A 26,451-nucleotide genomic window follows, 5' to 3' on the forward strand; every position below is an offset into this window, starting at 1 on the left:
AGCAGATGAACCGGAAGTACATTCCTAACTCCCGCCCCCTCCACCCGAAGACCTGTCTTTGTTGCTCGTTGTCTCAGCCCCTGACCTCCAGCTACCGGTCTTCCTTGTCCAGTAGGACGCGGCACTTGCTGCGGCTGCTTCCGGGAGCCTCTGCGGTGGTTTTAGCCAAAGGGAGAAGCGTTGTTTTTTTTTTTCCGACTTCGCCGCCGGCCGTGCCCGCCCCTCTGATAGACGCCCGGCTTTATGGGGAAGACACGAGCCCCGGAGCGGAGTCGTCGGTCCCCTTCCCCGGCAATGGGAGAAGTGTGTGTCTGGGGCGGGGGTGAGTCCCGCTCCCTGGGCAGGGCTAGAGTAGCTGGAGGGTTCCCGAGCCCAGGCGGGGATCCTCACACACACAGCCCCTTCACGGGCCCGGCGTGGGGAAGCTGCGGTGTGGAGGCTCCACTAGATGGAAGCCAAACACCACAGCTGGTCACAGAATTACCTCTGCCGGCCGGCAACGCGAGAGTGAGGGCTACATCTGCCGCACGGCGGCCCTGGCCCAGCTGGGCCTCTGGGCTGAGGTGGAATAAAATTCTATATTACTGCAGCCAGCCTAGTCTCAGCCCCATTCAAGTCAACTGAGTTCAGCAATAGGCCGTTTTCATCATAGCTGAAAAACACATAGCGGGTAGGGTGCTTGGGGAAAAAAATAGCAGCACAGGTACAGCTACAAAAAAGAAGTCCTGTGGCACCTTATAGACTAACAATTTTGGATCATAAGCTTTTGTGGGCAAAGATCCACTTTGTCAGATGGAAGGTGTGTATGTGACAGGTGTATAGGAACAGTTCCTCATAGTTAAGACAGTGACAGCCAAACAAAAGCAGGGTATGGGTAACAAGGAAACAGATGAAAATAAAACTGAGAGACAGTCAATGCATCAGTTGAAGCCACCAGGAAGGTCAGAGCCAGAAGATAATCTTAAGGAAGTTAACACCTTTTAGCCTTTAACCACAAGACCAACCCTTTAGATTTCTTTAATACAGAGTAGGACTCACTTATGGTAATAAAGCATAGTTCATATTGGATAGGGCATGCTCAGTGATGTTTTTGGAAGCTCCTTGGGGATATCTTCTAAATTTGTCCATAACTATGGAGTTCCTAATTTATAAGCATTTAAGGGTCTGCTCCTAATTCAGGCATTTTAGAAGGTAGAATTAAGCTCTGTTGCTGCAGGGCAAGAATAGTTATTTCTCATGAGCAGTACTTTAACTCATAAAATTATTGCAGTTTGGGGCAAAAAATTCAGAATACTTACATCCTAAATGGGATATTTGAGTTTGGTTTTCCTGTTAGATCACACAGTGAGTGGTCTGTAGGATCATTTCAGAATGTACCCTAACAAAAGCTAGTGGTAGTGATGCAAAATTTGGCTCATTCCTTAAACAGTACTCAAACCCCAGGGGAAAAAGAGTGGAAAATATATTCAAAACCACTTTAAAAAGTCATTGACACAACAGTTTTGGTAATACATACTTTTATTCATCTTCCTCCTAATCATTGAAGAGGTACTTAAGTATTCTGTGGCACATACACTAAGATAAAGGAAATATATATTTGGTATATCCCTTCCCCATGAAGAATTTGTCTGTGTTTGATATCAGGCCAGTATAGTGAATTACAGTTCTGTATGTTTGATCATTTAATCTGCACCGTTAGTTTTTATAATGAAAAGAAAGTAAAGACAGACAGAGAGCAGCAGGGTACCAATAACTGCTTTAAATGCAGTTTTGCTTTATATCACATTTTAAATCAAACTTCCTCTCATTCCCTTTTCAAATGGCTCCAGTATTCACCACTAGTCCTTATTTTCTGCACTTCTGAATTCATTATGTTCTGTTTTCAAATCAATTAAATAACACTACTGGTGTGACAAATTGTATAAGTTTATAGGAGGGGAAAAAGCCACAAAAAGCTAATACTTCAGGTATGTCACTAACTTGCAAAATTCTCATATAAAACCATAAGAAATATACAGTAGTCCTCTTTACTTATGTGCTTCAAGTAAATTGGTTCTAAAAGCTAAAATAATCCTTACAAACATAGCCAGTGTCTTTCAAATATTTTAGTAATGCTTGACTTTCCCCCTTATTTTTAGGATAGGCAAGAAGTTGTGAGATTTTAGCCATTTATCAGTAAATTGTGGTTGACACCCTAACATACAGATTATGTTAATTACCCTAGTATTCATCCAACTACACAAGAGCACTGTCAACTTCAAGTGTATCTAGTCTTTCACTACTTAAAACTTTGTAATAAAAAGTGATTTAGAATAAAGTTATTCATACATGATTGGCTACATACTAAATTAATCTTATAACAAAGCAGTGTTTGGATAGTTTGTATAGATTTTATAACAATAGGGTTTATTTCAGTTCTTAATTCAGATTAAAAAAGCATTGAACAGATTTTCTGCCTCCAGTCCATATGAAACTATAAACTCATTTTCATATAATGTATATTATCAACATGTTTGTGTATAGAAGATTGCCTGTAATCAGATTCACATGCAGTATTTCAGACATAACAAACATGGGGTAACAGATAGCTCAAGATGATTCTGGAAGCAAGATTCTTCTGTGCCAAGATTCTGAAAGAAATATTTCCCTAAAATAGTTATATTTCAGAATTAATCTGCTATATTTGTTGTACCTCTTCTTTGCCATTACTTATTCTCAAACTGTCCATATAACAGCCAAATATAGCCATTAAAAACTTCTCACCTGAAAAGGTGATTGTGTATTTTTATAGCATTTAGCATTACAAGCACTTTTTAACTTCAATGCTTTTTGGTGGTGGTGGGGATTTCTGACTTTTGCATGTCCATTTTCTCCAGCACCCAAGGTATATTTTGATAATGAAATATAAATTTTATGCAGTAAATGCTTTGATCAGACCTTTCGTTTACACTGCTACAGGACTAGATTTGAACAGCTGCATTGGAAGTAATACTTGAGCTAAAGGTGAACAGCAGTTCTTTACCAAGGGTCAAACTGTAGACTATTGGAACACAGCATTTGACTTGAGTAAGAGTGCTGCTCTTCTGTATATGATTTTCTTCACAACAGATATCAATGAACAGTCCTTTCAGGATGGCAGCCACCTAGGTGAAAATTTATGATACTTTTCAAAACACATACAGCACATGCTCAATCCCCAGGAAGAAATTCCATTCCATTCTAGGTCCAATGTTGAAAGGCATGCAAAAGAGCTAGAGCTGAGTTCAGTCAATAACTGATGCATTAATCTACAGCCAGTGGTACAGGCTGAACCTTTCTAATCTGGAACTCTCATCTGCCAACATCCATAATCTGGCCTGATTTTAATTAGCTGGAGGACCACTTAAAGGGTGTGGCCATTTCCTGTGTTCCCGTAAAGTTTGTTTCCAGTCACCGATTTTGGCTCTCAGTGTTCTGTGTTGTTATTTAGCTGTAATTTACACCTAAATGTCTTCTAAGAGCCCAATAAACAATGAAAATGTTGATAATGCTGCTAGACAATATTGACTTCCTGTGGTCTGGCAAATTCTCTTGTCCAGCACTGGACAGATCCTGATTGGAGAGGTTCATCCTGTATCTGACTTTGTAAAGTTCTAAGATTCATGAGCTATGCAGGATCGTAGCTACATTCTAGTCAATTTAGTCAGACAATTTAACTTTATACAGAATTTGCATCAGTATGGCACTTCTTCCCAGTTACATGACAAATGTCTCCAAGAAGAGATCTAATAAAACTTCAGAAAAATGAAGTTAATACTTTTCAGCAGCTGACAGATTCCCCACTTCAGCTTCACTTTATAACCAAACATGAAGGTCATAATTGCTGTGGTTTATGTGGAGCAATATTTATAGGCGACAGTAATAATTTTATTTTAAAATATTTAGCATGTCTTATTACATATGGTAGTAGGTAGCCCTGGAGTGCATATCTTTACTACAAGTTAGCAAGCTTCATTTACTGCATTAGCCTAGCCTGAGTGAGAGTGATCACAACTTCAGTGCAACATGGGAGATTCACAGACTGATTTGATTAGTATCACAGGAATAGCCCTATTAGCTGTGGACGAGTTAAGAATAACAGAACTAAAGGGCAGCAAGGGACCTTGAAAGATCACTTACTCTAGACCTCTAGTCTTGAGACAGAATCCTATAACCCTCCTAGACGTACACCGTTTGTGACAGGTGTTTGTCTAACCTGTTCTTTAAAAACTTCGAAAGACAGGAATCCAAAACTTTCCTTATAAGCTTATTTCATTTAGAAAGTTTCCCTAATACCTAACCTAAATCAATCATCGTTGCTGCAGATCAAGATGATTACTTCCTGTTTTATCTTTGATTGGACACAGAGAGGACATTATTCTTTATGGTAGCTCTCAACACATTTAAAAACTATTACCACATACCCCTCATAATCTTCTTCTCTCCAAACTAAACATGCCCATTATTTTAACCTTTCTTCACAGGTCAGGATTTCGAAACCTATCATCAGTTATTCCCAGTTTCTGTGCATAGTTTTTGTTGTTGTTCCTATGTTTAATATTTTGCATTTGTCTTTACTGGATTTCATCTTTTTGATTTCAGACCAATTGGGCAAGATCAGTTTGAATTCTGAGCCAATCTTCCCAGTCCCTACTGGTCTGGCAGTAATCAACACATTTAAAAAGCACACTATTATATTATCCAAATCATTAGCAAATATGTTGTGTAGTACTGGAGGCAGGACAGACTCCTGCAGCTCACTAAATACTTCCTTCCTCTTAGATAGATACCACTGATAACTACTCTGAGTACAGTTTTTAACCAGTTATGCACCCATCTTATACTAAATTAATTTAGGGAAAAAAATAGAAAAAGATCATGTGAGACTACATCAAAAGCCTCACTGAAAATCAGACTGCTGGGGGTGGGGGGGGAAGATACGTCTACTGCTTTCTCTCTATCCATTAGGCCAGTAATTGAATCAATGAAGGAATTTCATCTGATTTGGTATGATTTATTTTGACAAGTCCATATTGGGTTTTATCTATTCTCGTTATCCTCTACATCCTTGTTTTCTCATCTCCAGAGTCACTAAGTTTGGCATCATCATCCATTGAGCTTCAAACTGCCTCCCAGAACCCCAAAGAGCTAGCTAGTTTAAAACCACTTAAGTTAGAGAATTTTATGTGTGAATGGGAGCTGAGCTAGGGGTACACATATTTCCTGAGTTAATTATGCTGTGATGGCACACACTCAGTAGTAATCCAACAAAGAATTAGTCATACCCTGACTCTAGGCAATCAGTCTCGTATTCTAAAGATCTGTAATTTATTTTCGTAACAAAACAGTACCATGTAATCATTTGACCCACCTAGATCATTCAGGGTCTTAGCTCTTTTTAAACAAACATCAGTGTCAATAATCCTGAAAGCTGCCATGTGTTGGGTACAGCTGATTTGCAAAGGAAATTCAGTTACTCAGTTCAGAAGAGACAAAAAAGTGATACATTAAAAAAAAAGTATTTAATTTGAAATTTAGGGCTCTGGGTAAGACTGGAAGTCAACTGAAGTTTTAACAAACAAATTAGCAGTTGAACTACATAACTGTCAGTTATCCAGTGCTTTTTGAAAAAAAGTCAGGTTTTATCTCATAGGCTCATCCCCTCTGCTGTTTATTCCATCTGCCCATACATAACAGAGGATTTTCACAGCACAGTTTAATTGGTGACTGCTCACAGCAAGAATCCTTCAAAAGGTGACAGTCCCAAGTCTCCATATCAGACTAAGTGATCCAAAATGTAACAAATCAACAATTTAACCCCATGCTCACCAATAGGCGCACACACAGAAACCTGCATGAAAATTGCTAGTCACATAAAATAAGACTAGAATGAAGGCTGACAACTTGCTAGGTTTTGTGATTCAGCCATCCATCTGTACACCATCTTTGAATTGGACTCACTAGACAATGCGGCTCATCTGCCTTTGTGAAAGCTCAAATCCAACCTTTTGTTCCTTGCTCCTTGAGACCTACAAAGGGCTGCTTGAATGAATGCTTACTTGACACTGGTGCTATCACTCCTTAAATTGAGCACAGCCTGAGCCAATTTCCCTGCATCCAGTATCTGGCTCCCATCACCTTGTTGACAGACCTTATTGTCTGAACCAGTGCTACAACTGAAAGAATCAAAGTCCACTGTTATATCTTGAACATTTCTTTCATTGGCATTGTCAAAACTATTTTTTCCATGTAGTTGTTTAAGGTGTTTCCTCAGAACTGGTTTATGTGCAAAGACCATGTCACAATAGTTACATTTATGAGGCTTGTCTCCACTGTGCAGATTGAGATGGTCCTGTAAAGAACATTTCTGAGAGAAGGTTTTGCCACAGATCTTACACTGAAAAGGTTTGATTCCTGCATGTACTCTCATGTGTCGGTGGAGATTGCCTTTCTGAGTGAACGTCTTACCGCACAGAAGACACATGAACAGTTTATGCATTTTTAAATGATTAGCATAGTTTTCCAGGTGACGGAATACTCTGGTACACTTGGGACACTGGTGATGCCATTGGAGACCTTTGTCTATACCTCTGTTGTTAGGACCAAAAAGGTCTTTAGAGGCCATAATGTAATTGTCACTGCCAGCATAAGAAAGGGCATAGTTATGGAGATGGTTTTGTTCTATTTCACTTGTTCTGTTTTCCACAGTGGAATTGATTAAGAAGTGCTGAGGCTCTGATGAATGTAAAGCAGTTTGTTCAGAAGAAATAAATGGAGTTTGATCTTTTTTATTCCTAACCTCAGACACCTCCCCAATAGACTCCACCTTTACAATCTGAATGTCACTATCCTCCATGTCCATACTGTCCTCTGAGGTTTGAATACATAGTGAATCCTGTTGCAGAGAGTCCTCATCTCCTTGATGTTCCTTCAACTCAGAAGAATCGCTTTGCTGTTCACAATCCTCCTTGTTCTCCAATGGCTTCTTCGGCTTTATAAACTTCCAAAGAGCTTGTGTACATCGTTCCACAATGTGGCTCATCTGAAGAAAGCTTGCAGCAGTCAAATAATTTACCAGTTCCATCTCGGGAAATGCCAGAATCCCACTGTAACAGGACAAAAGCAACTGCCTCCCCACTTCTGAACTCTGCAGAATAGAAATTTTAACCTCTCTAGAATCATTCAACAAAAACTGATCTCTTAAAAAAGGGGAGCCTGCAGCAAACACAATCTTATGCCCATGAACTTCAACATTGTCTATGTGAACTACAACATCACAAAACTTGTTTTCCTCTCTCAGTTTATTCATTTTTTGTAACATTGAATCTCCATAATTGTCAAACTTGAAGTGAAGGATATCTGATCTTTCTGACATTTTGGCAGACCTAAGGAAAAAAGCAAACAAAAATAAGTGAACAGTAAATGAGGAAACTAATGGATATAATCATGCAAATTAAAAGGGATCCAAAGACACACGTTAAACATACACATTTTATAAAACATTCTATGTTACTAAAAATACCTAAGATATAGAAAGGGTAAAAATTTAAAAAAACTTAAGTTACTTTTCACATTTCACACAACTTGGACAGTGAATATAACCTAACTAATTTCTAATCTATTTCATATTCTAATTCTCAAGCACTAGTATAAGATCACAAGTGCCCAAACATTAGAGAAGAAAGTTTATTTAAAATATTATAGTTTTACATATATAGAGAGATAAATTCCAAAGAAATAATGTAATAGAATCATAGAAATATTTATACTGGTTTAAACTATTATAATGGCTTCCTTTCATATTAACAAAGAAACTACATTTTTGGTTCATTTTGTCTCATTAGTGTCCCTCTAGCTTTAGCAACTGTTTTGCTTTAATGCATGAACAAATTTCTCTCACTGTTAGAGTGGAATGCCTGTCAGAGAAGACAGTGTAATATTAAAACAAGCTTATTGTCATTCATTTATTTAATAGGAGAAATATGGTCTATGAATCAAAGAAAGAATAGTTAAAATTCTTCCACCCTTAAACTTCTGCTTATCTTGTGGTATTTTTAAATAAAATACATCCTGTGTTATATGTAAAGTATATAGAACTCTACCATTGAACCTTATTTTTTAGATCAGATGTAATCACAATGAAAGGGACTGTACCTTCAACTATCTGTCATTTATGAGGAGGTTCTGAAATGCACACTTTCAGATACTTGTACCACTGGATTTGACTGATCACCAAATCAAATTCCAGAAATGAAACAGTCTTCGGTGTGCCTTTTAATGTGATTAACCCTCCATCTTTTACATTTTCTAATATATACATTAACTCGGTTCTCTTCCCCATATACTCACAGACTGCTTCTGATCTGCTCCTTTAACACACTCACCTAGGAAGCTTGCTTGATTAAGATATGTTCTTTGGATGAGTCTCCTTTCTGCCCTCCTCTCCACCCCCATACACTAGCAATTATTTGGTTTTGAACAGTTCTCATAAGGTAAGTCCAGGTGCATGCAACCAACTCCTGCAGGCACAACTTTGTCAGTCAGCAGCGGGAAGAGGAATGCCAGAAAAAGTCCCTAACAGGACATGCAACAATACTGTCTATGCTGTACTTTTACTGGATAGCTTGTTTTACTCATGAGAGTGGTTTTACTATGCCAAATCTACTGCTTTCAAAACTGTAATTACTTTTACGTGTCTATTAATGGCTGAATGGAAACTCTCTCATGGTTAAAAAATGAGATTCCATGAACAGTATCCCACAAATAAGTTATGATTTTCAGAATACCCTTAAAGTAGGTCATACTGTAAATGTAAATTCCAGATCTTTGATTCCTCCAATTTTGTATTCTTAGCTAGCCTGAGGTGGGAGGGAGAAAACGCCACATCCTTCTGAATTATGTATGCTATTTCCACTCAATATCATGCATGACAGGCACCATCCTTCCAGCTGAGAGGTCATGTCTAACAGAGGAGTCATACTGTCCAGCTCAGTTCAATAACGATATTTCAGAACTAAATATGGTACCTTAGTTTTCTTGATCAAGCATCACACTGAAAAGTTCTGTAAATTGCTAAGCCAATGTGTTTAAAACATTCTGGATGAATTACCTAAGAAAAGAGAAAAGCCACTTTTAGCAATAGGCTTTTTTGCCTTACAACTTTAATGACTTTAAAGAAAGAAAAATGATTGAAAATAATGTTTTTTGCACAACATTTTCCCATACCAAGAAAGAACAGTATTAGAATGCTAATGGGGGTTATTGAGAATTTCTCTCCAGTTTGTAAAACACTAAGCTTGCAGAGGGCTGCAAGCAGCTGTCTGTCTGCATTTGGCTCCATCTTTCCTTGTGGCTTTGCAACCAACAGCAGCTGCACCATCATTTCACCCCCCTTCTCATCCTCTGTCAGGTGGCTGCGCCTTCCTCTTACAAGTAATTTCAGCGGATAAGCTATTATGGCTTTTCTAGTTTTTACTTCAGGCAGTTCCACAACGTCAAGGGAGGCAACCTGTCCAGCCCAGTCGGCACCTAGAGACGCAGAATATCGGCAGCGAGAGGCAAGGGCAAAAAGCCCCTTCGTGGACAGTGACTGGATTATGTACCCGCAGCACCTCCGCTCCCCGCTTTGCTTAGTGGTTGGTTCATGACCCCGTTGAACAACGGTCTAAAAATCCACCCTCTGTGAGACTGACGCCGGGCTCCCCACCGACCCGGGCCCCCTCTCCTCGGCACCCGCCCCGCCGGGCTACCCCTCCAGCCATCCCGACTACGCGTCTTACTCGCCCACGGTGGGGAAGGGACCACTCTCCAGATCCGGCCCCGGGCGAAGGCGTTGGCCGAGCACACCGGAACCGGAAGTACCCATGCGTAAATCTTCCGGGGCTATTGCCCCTGCCCCTTCTCGGCTTCTTCGTGACCCCACCGCGAACCGCCGCGGTCGCCAAAGCAGCCACAGTCGCTGCCGGGGCCTCGGAAGTGCATCCTCCTCCGACCCGGAAGATTCTCCCTGGCCCGCCTCCTCTCCTCTAGCCTGGGTCACGTGGTGGGGGCGGCACCGGCGGCGACGGCCGAGGCCCGGCCGAAGGAGGCAGCGGTGGCGGCGGTTCGGGTAGGTCCGGCTCGTGTCGTCTCTGCGGTAGTGCGGAGGGAGGAGCCGCCTCAGGCTCCGGGCGTCTCGTCGGTATCCGGGAGCCTCCGGTCTCCGACCTTTCACCCCCGGGCGCCGAGTATCTACCACCCTCCCGCTCCGCTGGGCCTGGGCCTCGCTCTGCGGGCCTCCGCTGCCTGGCCGCGCTCCTCCTGGCCCGCTCGGCTGCGCAGCGCCGCTGGGGTCGGTGGGCGCAGGCCGTCTCTGCCTGGTGTCGGGATCCGCTGGCGCCTCTCCCCGCTATGCGCAGGTCGCGCGGTGCGGGGGTTTCCTGGTGGGACTTTCAATACCACGGAATCTCCAGCGTGCGGAAGCGTTGAGCTGGGCACCCCGCACGTGCCATCCCGCAGGAGGTGCGTGCCCAGTGAAGTCTGGGCCCCTTAATGAGGTTCCCCGGGTCTTCTGCATCATCCCCACTTTAGCTCCGAGTTTTCCCCGTCTTTCTTCTTACGAGGTTCCCCTGAATGCTGCTGTCTTGCAAAGTTTCTTAGCATTGGGCAGTTTTGTGTGTCCTGCATGAGACTGGATTCCTGCGCCTCTAGCTCATCCACAGACATCTCCATAGTTTGATAACAGTGTCTTAGCATCACGTGCATGAGTAGAAAGTGCGTTACTTAATTTCTAATCACATGGGGTTTTCATTGGAAGTGCACATACAGTTTTCAGTTATATCCATTTTCTGGCCAGACAGCTGTTTCCATCCTATCCTTAGCTGTTTAGCTGTTGGATTGATAGGGCGGGGTATTTTTCTCACTGTGTATCAAACTCCTGCCTCTGAACCACCTTTACTTGAACTTTATAACAATTTTGGGTGGGTACACATCCTGTACAATATTTGGAAGAGTAGAGTATCAGAGACCTGGTGTTTATAATAGCAATGCTTGTGCAATATTCATTATAGCAAACAATAGCTTTTGAGTGATTGATAACACCTTTATTGCGTGTTCTGTATAGACAGTTGTGTATGGAGGGGGTGGGAGAGCGGCAGTGGGACAAAGTGATCTGGAAGCAAGGAGACGCTCCATCTGTCCCTTCAGTTACAAGGCCGCTGCACTAAGGATGCGTGTCACATTTCTTGTGTGTTGGACATTGTCATGGGTGACATGGACATGTGAACTGTCAGACACGATGCCAAGGAATCCAGAATGCAAGGGATGGTTGTTGCCCACGCATTAAGTCTTGTGGGGATTGGAGGTATAAGCTGGCATTTGCTAAAAGGTGTAGTTCCTAATAAGAGTATTCTTTTATACGCTGCTTATTCCAGGCAGCATTCTGAAAGTGTCTGATAGTAAGTAGTTGAGCCTAAGATAATGGTATGTAGTTACCAATGTGATAGCAAGTCTTTCATCCATTCCCCTATTTAGTTGGCTATACTCCAACTGTCCAATATTGTATTCATGTAATTTTCTGCACATGACTTATGCTATTGAGTTCAGTGGCACTACTCGCATGTGTAAAGTTAATCACATCATGTATTTGTAGATTGGTTCTTTCATTATTTCATCTCATGTGTAAGACTCCCCTAAACAACAGGGGAAGAAAACATTTTTAAAGAGAATGCATTTATAAAATGGCAAAAATTAACAGGAGACTTGTATGTGTTTGTAGTTTAGTTGAAAGGGATTAGATTTCAAACTGCTATTGTCCTGTGTTTAATGCAGCCATTTTCTATGTTGCCAGATGGTTTTGAGCTTATTTTGCGTGGATACCAGGTTAGGTCAACAAAAGAACCGAGTTCATTTTTCAAAACTCTGTCCTGTGGCTGTTAATGATATCTGGCAAGCAAGTACTGATTCTAGAATCTGGCATTTCTGCTTGATTTGGTTTACTTTTCCATCTCAATCTTCATCCTTTCTTTCTCCCATTCTTCTGTTTGTAAGTACACATACAGTTCAGGCTTTTATGATTTGGAATAGATAAGTTCCAAGCACTGGTGGTCGTAGGTTAGAGATTGAAGACAAGTATCAGCAAACCACTATATTACCTCATATGTTTGAAAAACCTGGCAAAGTTTCACATTAACTTTGATTTTGGTGACAGTAGACTTTTACAGTATTTACCTTTACAGTTTGCCTTGTAAAGTAAGGTATTATAGAAGTGGAAAATTTGAAATGCATGTGATGCTAGTGGCAACAATTATGGCTTTCTATGTATCTCATGCTGAAAAAGTCAGAGGCTGGTCTGTATTCTCAAATTTGTTTTACCTTTGGATATTTTATGGGAGGAAAAAAAGAATATACTTGTTTGGACTCAGGAATTATAAGACTTCTGGGCTCACACCATTGCAGAATGCCCCTGCAGGACTGTTTACATTTTGTGGATATTATCACTTTTTCCATAATTTCCTTCTGCCTTCCCAATCCAGCTTCAGAGAGCTTTTAGTAGCATGTATCATATGAGGCTGTTGAGGTCATAGATGCTGCTTGAAGGTTTCAAATTATATTTTAAAGAGCTATGCTGATTCAATTAATGTAATTCCTCATTTCTGTTCGAATCCCCAATGAATGATGTAACCTGTATAAAGACACACTGCATCCTTATAAGGGTCACTCTAATCTCTGCCTGGAGTACTTTCTTTTTGGCATGCTCACTGCTTATTTGTACTTGTGGATCCATATTTTATGTCTGCCTGTAAAGGAAGGTCTAGTAGGTGTGTGCTTGGCTATTGGCATGTCATTCAGGTTTTTGAGAATACTCTTCACAGTGAGCTCATTTCAGTGATGTTCTTTTGCTGCTCTGGCTAAGGCAGTATCAGCATTTCTTTTATAGAGTATGCTTTTCCCCAGACCTACACTCTGACTCCAGGGTTGGAACAGTTCCTTTATTTTGGAGCCTGGCATAAGCATTTTGTTCTGAGCCTGTTTTCCAGATTAGAAATAAAATCCTTACGCAATCAGATACATTAACAGGTTTATGGTTGTGTTAGCTTGAACTCTTCTGTGTTTGCTACGATACCTAGATTTGTAGGTGATTCAGCCATCTTCCTGAGATCTCTGCTTGTCATGCTTCCCTCTCTCACAAGAATCGCAGGGGTAGGGAAACTTGAAAAAGCTTAATTTTAAATGAATTTCCTGGTATCACTTGTCCCTTGACTGAGGGGATGGTTGTGTTCATTGGGAAAACTACACAATCTTGTGGTCATGCAACTCGTTTAAGCAACTCTTCACAAGGACCGAAAAATTTGGAACACCATTATTCTTTATTATTCCCCATTATATGCTTTATTTCCATATGCAGGATTCCATCTATTTGTCTTTTCTATCAGAGACTCTCTTAGGCCTGGTCTGCACTAGTACAGTAATTCAATTTAATTTGTCCAACTTCAGTTATGTGAATAATGTAGCTGAAGTCAACCTCATTCGATCAGCTTAGCACAGTGGCTATACTGTGACTTCCCTTGTACTTCTTGGGGAGGTGGAGTGCACAAATCGATGGGCGAGTGCTCTTCACCAGACCTGTTAAATTGACATTTTGCTGTATTGGTTGCACAAGTGCCAACATATACTGACAAGTGAAGACATGCCCTTAAACACAAGAAACTTATTTCTCGTGAAGCATATTATTCTTGGGGGAGGGGAGTAGGTAATTCCTTCCTTGAACAAAGATGGGTAGAATCCCAGAATGGGGTGTTTCTGATGATCTTTGTTATGACAGAAGAAAGAGCTTCCTAGTGTGTCCTCCTTTACGTATTTTTGTGCCCCAAGGCCATGACAATGTGTTGATTCTCTGGAAGAAGTCAAACTATATAAGATACTTAACCCATGTCTGATGTCACCTTTTGCTCTTCAGCTTGCTCTGTGTGTTTTTGGGTTTGATGTGAACATTCTTTGCAGATGCCTTTAACTGCTATAATCTATGGAATTAGCCAGTTGTTTTTTTAAGGCAGTTTGTTAAATCATATATAAAACAGTGTTTAGCTTATGCAACAGACAGGATAAGTCAGGTAATACAAAGCCAAAGGCTTCAAAGCAACTGTTAGCATATCTGTTGTACAGCATGAAAATTTTGCAAGGCTGCTTTGAAACAATTAGTAAAATGTCCCAACTGTGATGCAGAATCTGCTCTTAGCCCCCATACTGGGAGGATGATGAAAAGGACAGACCAGTAGAATTTTACATGTTTAAAGTGTACTACTACATTGAACAGTAAAAGCGAAGCAGATTATCCTTCTAATTCTTCATTATGAAGTTTTTCCCAGTGACCTTTTGTTCTGTGTAGAGAGAAGCTTGAAATCTGGAAGCAGTGGAAGCTACCACATCAAAAGCAAACAAAACAAGACCCATTACGAAGGAGCCTGGTGGGATGCAGTTCCCGTAGACATTCTCCCTCCCTTAGTGGAGAAACTGTGGTGCAGTTCTGGTGTTTCAGGTGTTAACCATTCTGGTTTAGAAGATTTACTTGTTGAAATTAACCCATGGTAATAAGCTTAGGGACACTACTGGTGTTTAAAGTTGTGCAGGGAGGGCTGTGAGCTGTCATGAGGCGCACAATGTGAAATTTGTGTTTAGTGGGGACCTCCTCTTATAAATCTCTCAACAGTGAGAATGGCAACCATAAAGGCTGTCCTGTATCTGAGAGTGAACCTTCCACTTGGGTCTTCAGACTCATTCTAGCAAGTCTTGTGATAATGCTGTGTGGCTTGGGCTGTGAAGCCAGATGCAAGGCCAGAACTCAAGTTCAAGTCATGGCATCAAAGCAATGTCCACAGCTACTTTTAGAGCATTAGTGTGAGCTCTGGTGGCACAAATCTGTGGACCCTGGGCTGGGAGGCTCACTCCAGATGCAGGCTAGAAACATCCTGAGTTTGTTAGATAAGCTGCAGGCATCACAGCCAGAGTCTTGTCCCTGTTGCTTTGTTTTCTTGCTCTCTGATTTGTGAGATTTATTGTGCTGTCAGCTCTAATTGCTCTGCAGGTTTTGATGTGAATTCTTTCAGAGAGTTCATAGATTGCCTGTTCTGCAGCTGTCCTAAGTTCTCTGGTTTAGATAAGGTGTCCAGTAAGTGCTGTACAGGGAGCCTTCTGACCTAAAATTTATTCTAGAAGCTGCGGAAAAATGCAAGGCAAAATAAGGAAAAGTGGAAATTCAGGTGAATTAAACTATGGTTCTGTGAGCAGTTCCCACTGGTGACAGGGTGGCCTAGTGCTAGGCCCCTTGTCAGTACCTGGCGTGTGAGTCTTCAGCCCCACCCAATAGTCTGTTTGATAAGTTTGGGGCATGGCCCTGAGAACATAGGTACCCCTCTGGCAGGAGAGGGGTTCCCTGGGAGGGGCTTCCCCCACTTTGTGCCTTGGGGAGGGTCTGCCCTCCAGCAGCCAACCAGGAGGCAGCTCTGGCTCAGGCCCTGCTGCCCCACAGCCAGCTCCTGCCCCTTGGCTAAGCAGCCTCCAGTTGGGTTGGCTTCCGTTTGTTTCTATGCCTCCAAGCCTGACTGACCCTGGCTGCAGGTGACCCGGGGTGGGGCTGATTGGGCCAACAGGCCCTGTTTAACCCCTGCCCTGCCTGGCCTTGCTCTCACCCTCTTACAGGCTCTGTTCCAACAACACTGCCCCTGCCTCCCAAAACCAAACAAACCTGGGGAAATTATTCTTGCTCTTTTCAGTCATTTATCAGAGCTATACTCCCTTTTCTCTGAAACAATGATCAGATAAATATTCTTACACTTATAAAAATTAATGGAATTCCTTCACGTAATTTCTCTGAACTGAAAATGTGACAGCTTCATTATGCAGAACACAGATTTTTGCTTTTTCAGTTATTTGTGACAGGCCAATAATTAACATTACGCATTAAAGTCTCTTGCTGTGGGCCAGATCCTGCCACTTAGCGCACGCGTGTGTGTGTGAGAAGTATTAACTTTTTCTTACATGGTCCCATTGGTTTCAGGGAGACTGCTTGCAGAACAAGATATCACTCAGTGCATGGGTGGGAAAATCAGGCTCATTTGGATCTCTTGGTGCACTGTTGTATTGATGCACTGCTGTGATTGGCTAAATTTAGCCAATCAGATGTATTCTCTGATTATTGGTTACGATGCCTAGTTGAAGCAAAAAGAATGGGTGAAACCACAGCAGAAAAATGTGAATTTAGTGTTGGTGTAAGGTACCAGATTGTCAGGCTTTGAAAAGAGATTAAATTTAGCACTTCAAGGTAGGCACACTATACCAAAATGGAAACAGAGAGGGAGCTGTGCTAGTCCTATACACTATCAAAACAAAAAGCAGTCAAGTAGCACTTTAAAGACTAGCAAAATAATTTATTAGGTGAGCTTTTGTGGGACAGACTCACTTCTTCAGACCATAGCCAGACCAGACCAGACCAGACTCAATATTTAAGGCACAAAGAACCAAAAACAGTAATCAAGGACAGCAAATCAGAGAGTGCAGGGGTGGGGGAAGAAGGTCAAGAATTAGATTAAGCCAAGTATGCAGATGAGCCCCTGTAATGACTCAGTACCAAAATGAAGTGTTAAATTGTTACTTATCTTATAGGCTGGTAATCATCAAAGCCAGCTCTAATTCTCCTGTTGTCTTTCAAGAGTGTAGATATTCATTTACACTTCATTTGAAAAGAATTGGCGAAAAACACTTCAAGAGTAAAACAAAAAATCAGTCAAGTAGCACTTTAAAGACTAACAAAATAATTTATTAGATGATGAGCTTTCGTGGGACAGACCCACTTCGTCATCCCATAGCCATACCAGAACAGACTGTCCCACGAAAGCTCACCTAATAAATTATTTTGTTAGTCTTTAAAGTGCTACTTGACTGCTCTTTTGTTTTGATAGTCTATAGACTAGCATGGCTTTCTTTCTGTTACACTTCAGGAGTAGGTTTTGAAGGCTTGTTTTTATTTTGTGTGTTGTTTCTGATTTAGTTATTTCAGATGAGCTGCCAGTTTTTGTAGGTTGTGTAGTAATGAGTTGCTCATAAAAGACTTCTACTTGGAGTTCAGAAATTATTACTAATAACCACTTTTTACTTATTACTGGGAATATTGGATATGAAACAAGCTGCTTATAAAAGGAAATAAAGTTGCACTTTCAGCTTTTTAAATTAACAGATTCATGTTGAAGCTGATCATGGAGTGTTGATGTCAGAAATGAAAAAACAAAGACAGGCTTTTTAACCTTGTGCCCAAGAAGACAAACACAACAGAGAAAACTCAGACATAGGGTAAATTGTATTGTTCAAACAGAAATGGAAAAGCATTAAAAGCAATGAAGGTCTCTTTCCATGTGGGATACTAAATTTGCTGTTGCCCATCATGGGCATAGGTAAGAATAGTATTGAGTGTGTTTGTCAGAAGGCCTTTGGCAGTAATCAATGGTGTTAGCACCTTGCTATTTCCTAGTAAGCATCCTTAGATAATACAGTTGAAATGAGACTTTTACTCCTTTCATATCTCTGGTTGCTTGTTACCATAAAGTTCTTTCTTGGTAAGATTCTCTGTGCCGCTCAATTCTCCCAGCTACACCTATTTTAAAGTAGAGTTATTTGCTCAGTCTTCAGCTTCGTTATTAAGATGCTGCTTGTACAGTCTGCAAGTCTCAGTCTGAAGCTCAAGTTGGAAGATTGTAAACTGGGACTGGTTATCTCTGTGGGCTACAATCCATCTTAAAGACAGGTGACTGCCGTCAGATTTATGCAAAGTTTGGGGATCTTCTTGTCTAGTGAGTGTTTCCAAGTATTTTCTCCAAATCCACTACAGTAGAAGTTCTAATATCTAGCACCCCCAGAGAACTGGACATGCCAGATAATCAAATGTGCTGGATGTTGTAGCAGGGTCAATAGCCTCGCTGTGCTGGCTCTGCTACCACTGGCTGGTCAGTTGGCCCCCAAGGCAGTCAGTCCCAGCCGGTCAGCTGACCCTGCGGCATGCCAGTTAACTCAATGTGCTGGTTATCTGGGTGCTGAATAACTGAGCTTTTGCTGCATTGTGTAGAGCAGCAGGTAAACACTGCATGTGAACGGGTAGAATTAGGAGCAGTAGCGCTACTGTTGGTTGGAAACAGTGTTCACTGTAATCTGAACACTTGGGTTTATGCGCAGGAGAGATCTAGATACTGCCCAGCTGATTGGCAGAGTGGCCACTGTTGCCCAGAGCTGGTAATGTGTTTCTGTTGGTGGTGTACATACACCCATGCCTCAGTGCACATAACAAAATTATTCTGTAAGGGGATGGAAAAAATCAAAGGAACACTGCTTTGGAAGAGAGAAAATTCATGAAGGTTTATGGTTTTGTCCAGAAGCAGTGTATAGGTTCAGTCTCAGGTCCAGCACCCTTGGGACCTGAGCAGTCCCTGATGAGCGATTTTACTGGACCAGGTGTGGTCATTTCTGCCTCCACCTACCACCAGCCTCAGCCCCTGCTCTTGGGCTCCCCCCATCTCGGCCTGAGCCACCCCTCCCTAGGCTGCAGCTTCTGGGGGTTGTGGCTTGCCGCCTGGCCCTGGGGATGAGCCACTGTGAGCTGCTGCTCCCCAGCCAGGGGCTTTGCACATAGCCCCAGCCGTAGCTATCTGTGACTGTGGCTTCCTGCACAGTCCCTGCAATGAGCCACTGTGAGCCTGGGCTGCCAGATTACCAGCCCCGACCACTGCTCCCTGAAGCTGTTCCTGGCCTGGGCTCCACGGCTGCTGCCCCCCATCCTTGCCACCAGGTCAGCTGTGGCTGCCCTCCCCTGGGTTCCTGCCAGTGATCTGACTGGCTCCTTCTCTAGCCCCAGGACTCTGTGGTCCTGCTGTATGACAGATGTTGCCAAACAAGAGACTTCCAGATTTGGGAGTTTTAACCGGTATTTTGTGTAAATTGTGTTTTAAGAACGGGGTCACTGATATAAGAATTGTATTGAAGCTAATGTTTAAAATAAAGATTGACATGGTACATGGGTTAAGAAAAAGGTATCTGCAAATCTGGATATCATGCTTGGATTATCTAAAGTTATACATTCTGCTTAAAAAGCCGCGCATTATATACAGTGCATAATTGGCATGGATCCAGATTTAGGTGTGTAAATTTAGCAGTACAGTTTAGGTATTAGTGAACAAACATTTGAGTATGTCACTTGGTGATATTTACAGATAGCTGTGGAAAGCAGGTATGTTAGTGGGTGGAGGCCACCCCTCAGTGTTTGGGGTAAGCAGTCTCTTGGGAAATACAATCTGGCAAGGAAGTATTTGGTTACTTCCCCGGCTGTCTCTCTTGGTGGTGGTTGTACTCATTTTTCTTACTACTGTCCATGTCCGGTGATGTGATCTGTGTAAGTAAGGATAGATATGATATTCCAATTGTTCTTTCACATTTTAACTCTTACAGTCTTCGTTAAATTTTTTCCTCTGTGTTAGGGCAGAGATTCATGAGTGGCTGTTTTGTTAATTACTTGGCAGCTGTAGTTTGGGTAGACTTCAAGAAATTCTAACTTGATTTAAGAAAAATGAAACCTAGAAGCCTTTGTGGGGCATATACAAGGCTTTTGCCATGTACTGGAAAAAACAGCAACTGGCTTCTAGGCTATTTGCCGCCTTTTTATGTGTCAGTGTCTAATTGACTGAATGTGACAAGAGTAGGATGCTTTTGCATTTTTCAGAATTCTGTGTTTCCCAAAGAGGAATCACACAATGCTCCTTCCTTTGGCTAATTTCACAACTCAGGCTATGTCTACACTTACTGGGAATGTCGACAGCTGCTATGCAATCTTAGGTACGCCAACTGCGTACCTAAAATTGATTTTGCAGCCATTGACATTGGTCTCTGTCCTCACTGCAGAATGTGGCCATGAGTGCTCCTCCTGCCAACATTCCTTAATTCTTGTGGCTCGTGAGGAGTTCCAGGTTCGAGAGTGATCCCGGAACGCACCGTTTTGAAACGGCACCCTGAAAGATCGAACCTAAGTGTTCGATCTGCTGTGTCTAGTGTAGACCTAGCCTTTGTTTTGGTCTCCACCTATGCTTTGCATTCCTAGAGCACATCTTAATCTCTTTTAAAATAATCATAAAGTTCCTTTATGGAAAAATAGAAGGCAACGTATTTGCAACAGTTGCGGTAGTAAAAGGTTCTGGAGAGGCTGTTTTACTAATCTCAGCTGTTGCTTGCATTGGAGGAGAGTAAGGAAAGTCATCTGTCTGTACTGAGACTTAATGTGCAACCAGCCCATTTGGTGGAGTGGGTTAGGACTATTGCATGTGATACAATGATTCCAAGGCCAGAAGGGATCATTTTAGTCATCTAGTCTTATCTTTTTTATAACAGAGACTATAGAGCTTGCCCAGAATAATTCCCTAAGAGTTAATGCATATCTTGAATCCAGTCTTGATTTAAAATGGCCTGTGATGGAGAATCTGTGACTCTTGGCAAATAGTTCCAATGGTTAATTACCCTCACTGGTAAAAATTCATACCTAAAAGAATGCTGAAAATCCATCCAACATTAATTCCAAAATATCTCCTGCCCATGGCTTCTGAGCTCTGCAAGGCACCAAGTCAGGAAGCCATCCTCTCAGATGTCTGTGTATCCCTTGTGTACTTAGATGGTACACTTTGAAAAATGAATCTGAGCTAAGCTGGCTCATTGTTGGGATGATATTGTGGCAATCAAGTGAGGTCATTTCCCCGCAGGATTTAGGGTGTAAATGGGGGGAAAAAATGGGGTTTGGTCATCCTTTAGAATCAGTGACGACTGGGACTCGTGTGATGAGCATGTGATCAGGACTCATTACAGAATTCAACTTACCCTTTGTACCACAGCATTGTATTTTTAGGCATGGTTTGTAAGTACCTTTGATGTTGAACTCTACCTTTTGTCCCCTTTATTTAATGTGTATTTCGGTGCCAGTTCTTCTGCCCTTTTTTTTTTTTTTTTTTTTAAGCTTATCTGTTGGCTTTGACTTGCAGCCTGTGCTGTTCTTCCTGTTTCTTGGTAGGGTGTCTCATGCAGATGCAGAGAATATTGCTCAACTTAGCGGTCATCATGTCTCTAGTACAGCATAGGAGTTGAATCATACAATGTTGAGATTATTTGTGAGTGAAATACAATGATTGGCTTGTCTTGATATTTACAAAGCCCTAGCATGGTATTTGTTTTGAATATAGATGAAGGGAAGGCCAAGTTATGACTGGGTTTATGCTTGGATGTATGTTGGCCCTAAGACAGTGTCTTTTATCTTCAGTAGAGCCTGCACGGTTTGTATCCACATCTGCATTCTCAAAAATGATTCATGGAGGTGTGCTTCCAGTACATGGATGCAGATGTTTGTGGATTTGCAGGGCTCTAATTATTAGACATAACACATGTTTCATAGTCTGTTCTACACTACAGGCAGTACTGTGTCTGGGATTTAATTGTGACATTTTCGTTTGGCAGTGTAAACAAGATCTTAACCATATCCTAAAATAGCTGGGCTTTCGCATTCCTTGGGAGCATGTTTTTGAGCCCTCATCTACACCACACGGTTGAAGAGTTGTAACCAGATTCCCAAATGTGAATCTATGTGTAGCATAGAAGAGCCTTCACTGGGAAACATGATCATGAAACGCTTCAAAAATATAGTTTTGTTTTGTGGTCTATAGAAACCAGTGCAATGCTTTCAGAATAAAGAGTTTCATGGCAAATTGAAAAGCAGGGCCAGAAGTACATATTGATGTATGTACTGGGAGCTGTTACTTAGCTATGCAGTCAGATGTGTTGCTTTTTGATAGTCCACGGAATTTCTGAAAGCATTTGAGCTTCCAGCACAAACTTCTATAAGTATTTTTATTATTTTTGTTTTTCAGGGGTATATAAGAGATTTAATCTCATTCATGATTCGAACTTCCTTTTTAAGACATGGATGACAAGGCCTCTGTTGGAAAAATTAGTGTGTCTTCAGACTCGGTATCCACTCTTAACAGTGAAGATTTTGTCTTGGTTTCCAGGCAAGGGGATGAAACGCCATCTACAAATAATGGTAGCGATGATGAAAAAACAGGATTAAAGGTAAGAATCCATAACCCAAACTAACCATAAAGAGCTTAAAGAAGAATTTCTTTTGTGTAGAGAACTTGTTAAAGAATCAATGCCTTCTGCTGGTGTTTTTTTTTTTTAATTGCTCCTGATGTCAGCATAGATGACAGTTATGTTTTGAATAAGTGCTCTCAACTTCACTAGTTGGTTTTTCATTTGCTGAATCCTTCACTGGCATAGTCTATGTGCCATTTAGTCATTTAGAATGAAACAATAATAAATTATGATTTTTGAATTACAGCTTCGTTGCAACTTTCAGGGGTGAATGCCTTTGTAAATGTGCATATGTTGTCAGTTTGTCTTTGGGAAACCTTAGTTCATAGCAGAACCAATGTGAAAGCTTTGCTTTTTAAGAAATTTAGAAATGTCCTGTAATGTGACATATGGCATGTACCATGGCCCTCACAACACAGGCCCATGAGCAGGATATGTGAAATCTGAGCACTGAGGTGTTTTCACTTCTGGCATTGCTATTCCTCAAAAAGATGTGGGGATTTTTGGGATTGGTTTCCTTGAGTTATGCACTTAGGCTGCCTAGCATAAAGGAACCCTTTGAGTCCTGTCTGAATTTGTGACCTTAAAACATAGTAACAGAAACATAATGGTCACTCGGAACTCCCATGCACTTATGATTTATATTTTTATTCATTATAATATGAAGTGGATCTTCTCCAGGGGTGATCAAGCAGCTGTTGTATGGCCCAGATTTGCTTTTCAGATACATTGATTTTCAAAGTGGAATCCAAATAATGAAATCCTTCCAGAATCTTTTGCATGTTCCATATTTCTCATTTAGGAAGCAGGAACTTTGGCACCTCTGTGTTTCTTCTGTCTTTTTAAAATTCCTGGTTAAAAGTAATTATCAAACAAAGTCATGCTGTTTCCTGATCTGGGAGTTTAACACCACAATACTTGTTTTGTGCTTCAAAAATAAACTTCAGCATGAATTCCATACAAAGGTTGGGTACGACTGTTGAACAAAGTGAATCAGCTTAAGCTTTTCCTTTTGTACTCTGTCCTTTGCAAGAGCATGCTGTTTCTTTATAATTGCAATCTGAATGATTAATGGAAACATTATACCTTAGCTAATGCAAGTAGGTGACCCAGTTCAAAGTCATGACTGCAGGAATTCTCTTATTAAACCTATCTCTTCTCTGGAAGGAGACAACAAACTAACGTTGGAAATATACTTGTCTTTATGAATGGAAATCAATTGCTTGCTGTCAGTAGACTAGAGAGAAATGAAGACAAGAAGGATATGCTAGTGTCTTGATGAGGAACAGTCCTGTCTACTGCCTCCTCAAAACTGGCTTTGCTTTTTAGGCACCAGTTCAGCTGTATTAGTTGTCTGTGGAACTGGAAAAACTAGGTTCAGGAGAAAGCAATTTGTACCCTGATGCGCACTTGATATATAGCTTAGCAAGTTGCATGGTAGCGCCACATGGAAATTGACTTTTTTTTTTAAAAAGATCCCCAAGGAGGGACTGCCCCAGGTTGTACATGTCAGAGACAGAAATGGGGAGAATACTTTCTTGATGGAAGATCATCTGTTTCAGGATGCATGATTCTATAACCTTGTTTGTATCTGCTGCAAGTCCAGCAGCTATCATGTTGCCACCAAAGGAGGAAAAATTTCTGTTGGGGGGGAAAAAATCTGAATGGGTTTGAGTTTGAGATTGTTCTCCTACTTTGGTAATTCTAGAATTGCAGTTTGTGAATCTTACTTCTCTTAATTCCTCATCATGCATCCTGCTGAGTATTAAGCATGTTTTCTCACTCTGGTTGAACTGCATAAGATGTATGCTGAACCAGAGGAGCTGTTCATCTTGTGTTCCTTTGGTATAAATGTCTATATGAGCTAATAGACATGTTTTTCTTTGAAAACATTGGTGTCTTGTCAGATTTTATGCATTTGATTCTGAATATGTCACTATGCCCTGTATCTTTCTGTAGCTGTTCATAACTCTGAACATTTTTTTGCTTTTTATATATGCTGACATACGTGATTCAGTTTTAAAGGGGTGGTTTCAATGAATGTATGCCATAAATGCCACCTATCACGTGTTTCTGCTCTCTGTTTCTCCCCTTGTTATTTTGCTGGCAGTTGAAATGAATTGAATTTATGAAAATCCCATTCCTGAACTGCTCTGTAGAATGGATATCAATGCATTGAGCTGTCAGAGAACCCAGAAGGCTGGTGTTTTGTGTGCATGTGCAAACCCGAGGGTAGGAGGGTTAGCTTGCCCCAGTTTGTTTTGGAATACAAGTAATGGTAGCTTACCTAAGTGGGTTCTATAGTGTTGTGATTCCCTGTAGTTAATCATTTTGGGGTCATGCTGGGTTTTTAGTAAAGTGGGAAAGAGCATCTGTCCTAAACAGAGAGACCAAAATACTTACTAGATCATTCATCCTTTTGCCTCTGCACCTCCTCTTCTGGCAGGGTTCAGAAGTTGCCTCTTATGGGTCACTTTAGTCTTTTCATGAAATCACGCATCTTAAATGATCCCCACAGTTCCTCGTAGCTGACTAGTAGCACCACTGAATGGCTGTCTTCCCATCCTTGGCATCCAATTCTCCTTTAAATCTGGGATTTTTTTTTTTTTTTTTTTAAATCTTGGTGCTGGAAAGCACATATGTTGTATTTATCACATTGGGGCTTTTGACAGCAGCTGTAAGTGTCTCACCCTGTGTCAAGTTTCAAGCATGTTGATGTTTCTTGTTCCATTTTTTTTATCATAGTCTGGAATGAGGAGTGCAGTTATCTACCGTAAAAGTTCCATTATCCAGCACCCTTGAAAAAACTGAGGGGTGCTGGCTAATTAAATGTGCTGGATGTTGAAGTGCCCTGCTGCCACTGGCTGGTCAGCCAGCCCGGTGGCATGCGGGTTAATTGAGTGCACCAACTATCTGGGTGCCAGAAAGCCACGCTTTTACTTGGCTTTGTTTGCCTTACTGTCACAGCCAGCCTCAAGTTACAGAGGTTTGTAAGGCCATCTGACTCTGTAAGGTGATTTCTTTCCTCTGCTGCATGCAAATGAGCCAGCATAAAATACAGGAAACCTTGAAACAGCTGAAAATCTCCTCCCTTTGAGTGAATCCGCAGCAGTGCAGTGCAGTGGCCACCTAACTTTGGATTCTTTTGGGGAGTTTGGTGTTGGCCTTGGTCTGTACTTTACAATAATAATACTCATTAGAGTCTTCCCGATTTCAGTTTCATGTGACCTTTTGTGCCTTTGTTTTGTTTCACTCCTCCTGTACCATCTGCTAGGGCAATGGTTTTCAGCCTGGGGGCTCCACGGACTGCTTGAGGCAGTGGTTCTAGCCTGCAGGTCACTTGTGACGGAGTCAGCACACAGTTGCAGCCCATGTGACATTCTCTGGACCAGAGCATATGGATGTGGCCCACATAACACACAGAGAGCTGCATATCTGGCTCACAATGATAAACAGGTTGAGAGCCAGTAGTCTAAGGGTTCTGTGATAAATGACCAACAAATGAAGCTTCAGGTACCAGAAGAGGCATCTTTCTGATTAATCAAAAGTATATGAATACCCCCACCTACAGCTCAAAGCCTGGATGTGTTGTCATTGCCATAGATGGTCACAGGTTAGCACCCTTCCATGCTCTCCCAAATACCAGGCCAAAACACCTGTAACATCTATAGTCCAATTCTGTTCAGTTGATTTTCAGTCTGACTTCTCTATCAAGAGTTTTGCAGACCACAAGTTGAATTTCCAGAGGAGCCTGTGCTTTTAGGGTGCTGCAAGGGGGAAAGAAAAAAAAAGTGTGAAAACTACTATGCTACGGAAATGGGAGCTGGAGCATTCCCCCTCCTAGGTCACTGGTTTGGCTGTGTTGCAGGTCGTAAACAATTGAAACTTTTGTTGCTGGAGGGGTATTTAGTGGTGCATATAAAGTGCTGTATATGTCTTGGTTCAATGACTAGTGAACAGGTATTCAGGTGACAAACAAGCAAGGTGGATAAAAATCTATTTAAAAATCAATGAAATCAGACCTTTGGTTTAGATCAGATTTTTAAATCTGATTTTTTTTAATGGATAAAATACTAAACTTCTCATTTAAAATGAGTTACAGTTAAATCTCATCATAAATGTGCTACAACTGCATTTATAGTCTCATAAAAATGGCCCTAATCCACGGGTGTGCAACCTGCAGCTCTTTAAGGACTTCTTTGTGGCTCCCAACACTAAAATTGCAAAGGGAAAAAAAACCACCACCCGATTACTTTCGATAAATTGTGAATGCCTAAAAGCCCCAAAATTAGC

The 26,451-nt window shown here is 41.4% G+C and overlaps 2 protein-coding genes across 2 annotated transcripts in view; one reads left to right on the forward strand and one right to left on the reverse strand.

Annotated features, from left to right (window-relative positions):
* Positions 1-1,409: 1,409 nt before the first annotated feature.
* ZBTB26 (zinc finger and BTB domain containing 26) lies at positions 1,410-9,907 on the reverse strand. Its single transcript, XM_075015806.1, has 3 exons — positions 9,798-9,907; positions 9,045-9,127; positions 1,410-7,403 (listed from the first exon to the last, which is right to left on the reverse strand). Exon 3 carries the CDS (start codon positions 7,391-7,393, stop codon positions 6,074-6,076), a length of 1,320 nt encoding a protein of 439 aa, XP_074871907.1. The 5' UTR covers positions 7,394-7,403; positions 9,045-9,127; positions 9,798-9,907; the 3' UTR covers positions 1,410-6,073.
* A 103-nt stretch (positions 9,908-10,010) lies between these two features.
* Positions 10,011-26,451, forward strand: part of RABGAP1 (RAB GTPase activating protein 1) — a 108,076-nt gene continuing 91,635 nt past the window's right edge. The window contains exons 1-2 of the mRNA XM_075015805.1: positions 10,011-10,126; positions 21,936-22,137. Coding sequence (XP_074871906.1) covers positions 21,988-22,137 — 150 coding nt within the window. The 5' untranslated portion in view covers positions 10,011-10,126; positions 21,936-21,987. The remainder of the gene's footprint in view (positions 10,127-21,935; positions 22,138-26,451) is intronic.

This window comes from Carettochelys insculpta, chromosome 21 (assembly GCF_033958435.1).
Source record: "Carettochelys insculpta isolate YL-2023 chromosome 21, ASM3395843v1, whole genome shotgun sequence".
Lineage (NCBI taxonomy): Eukaryota > Metazoa > Chordata > Testudines > Carettochelyidae > Carettochelys > Carettochelys insculpta.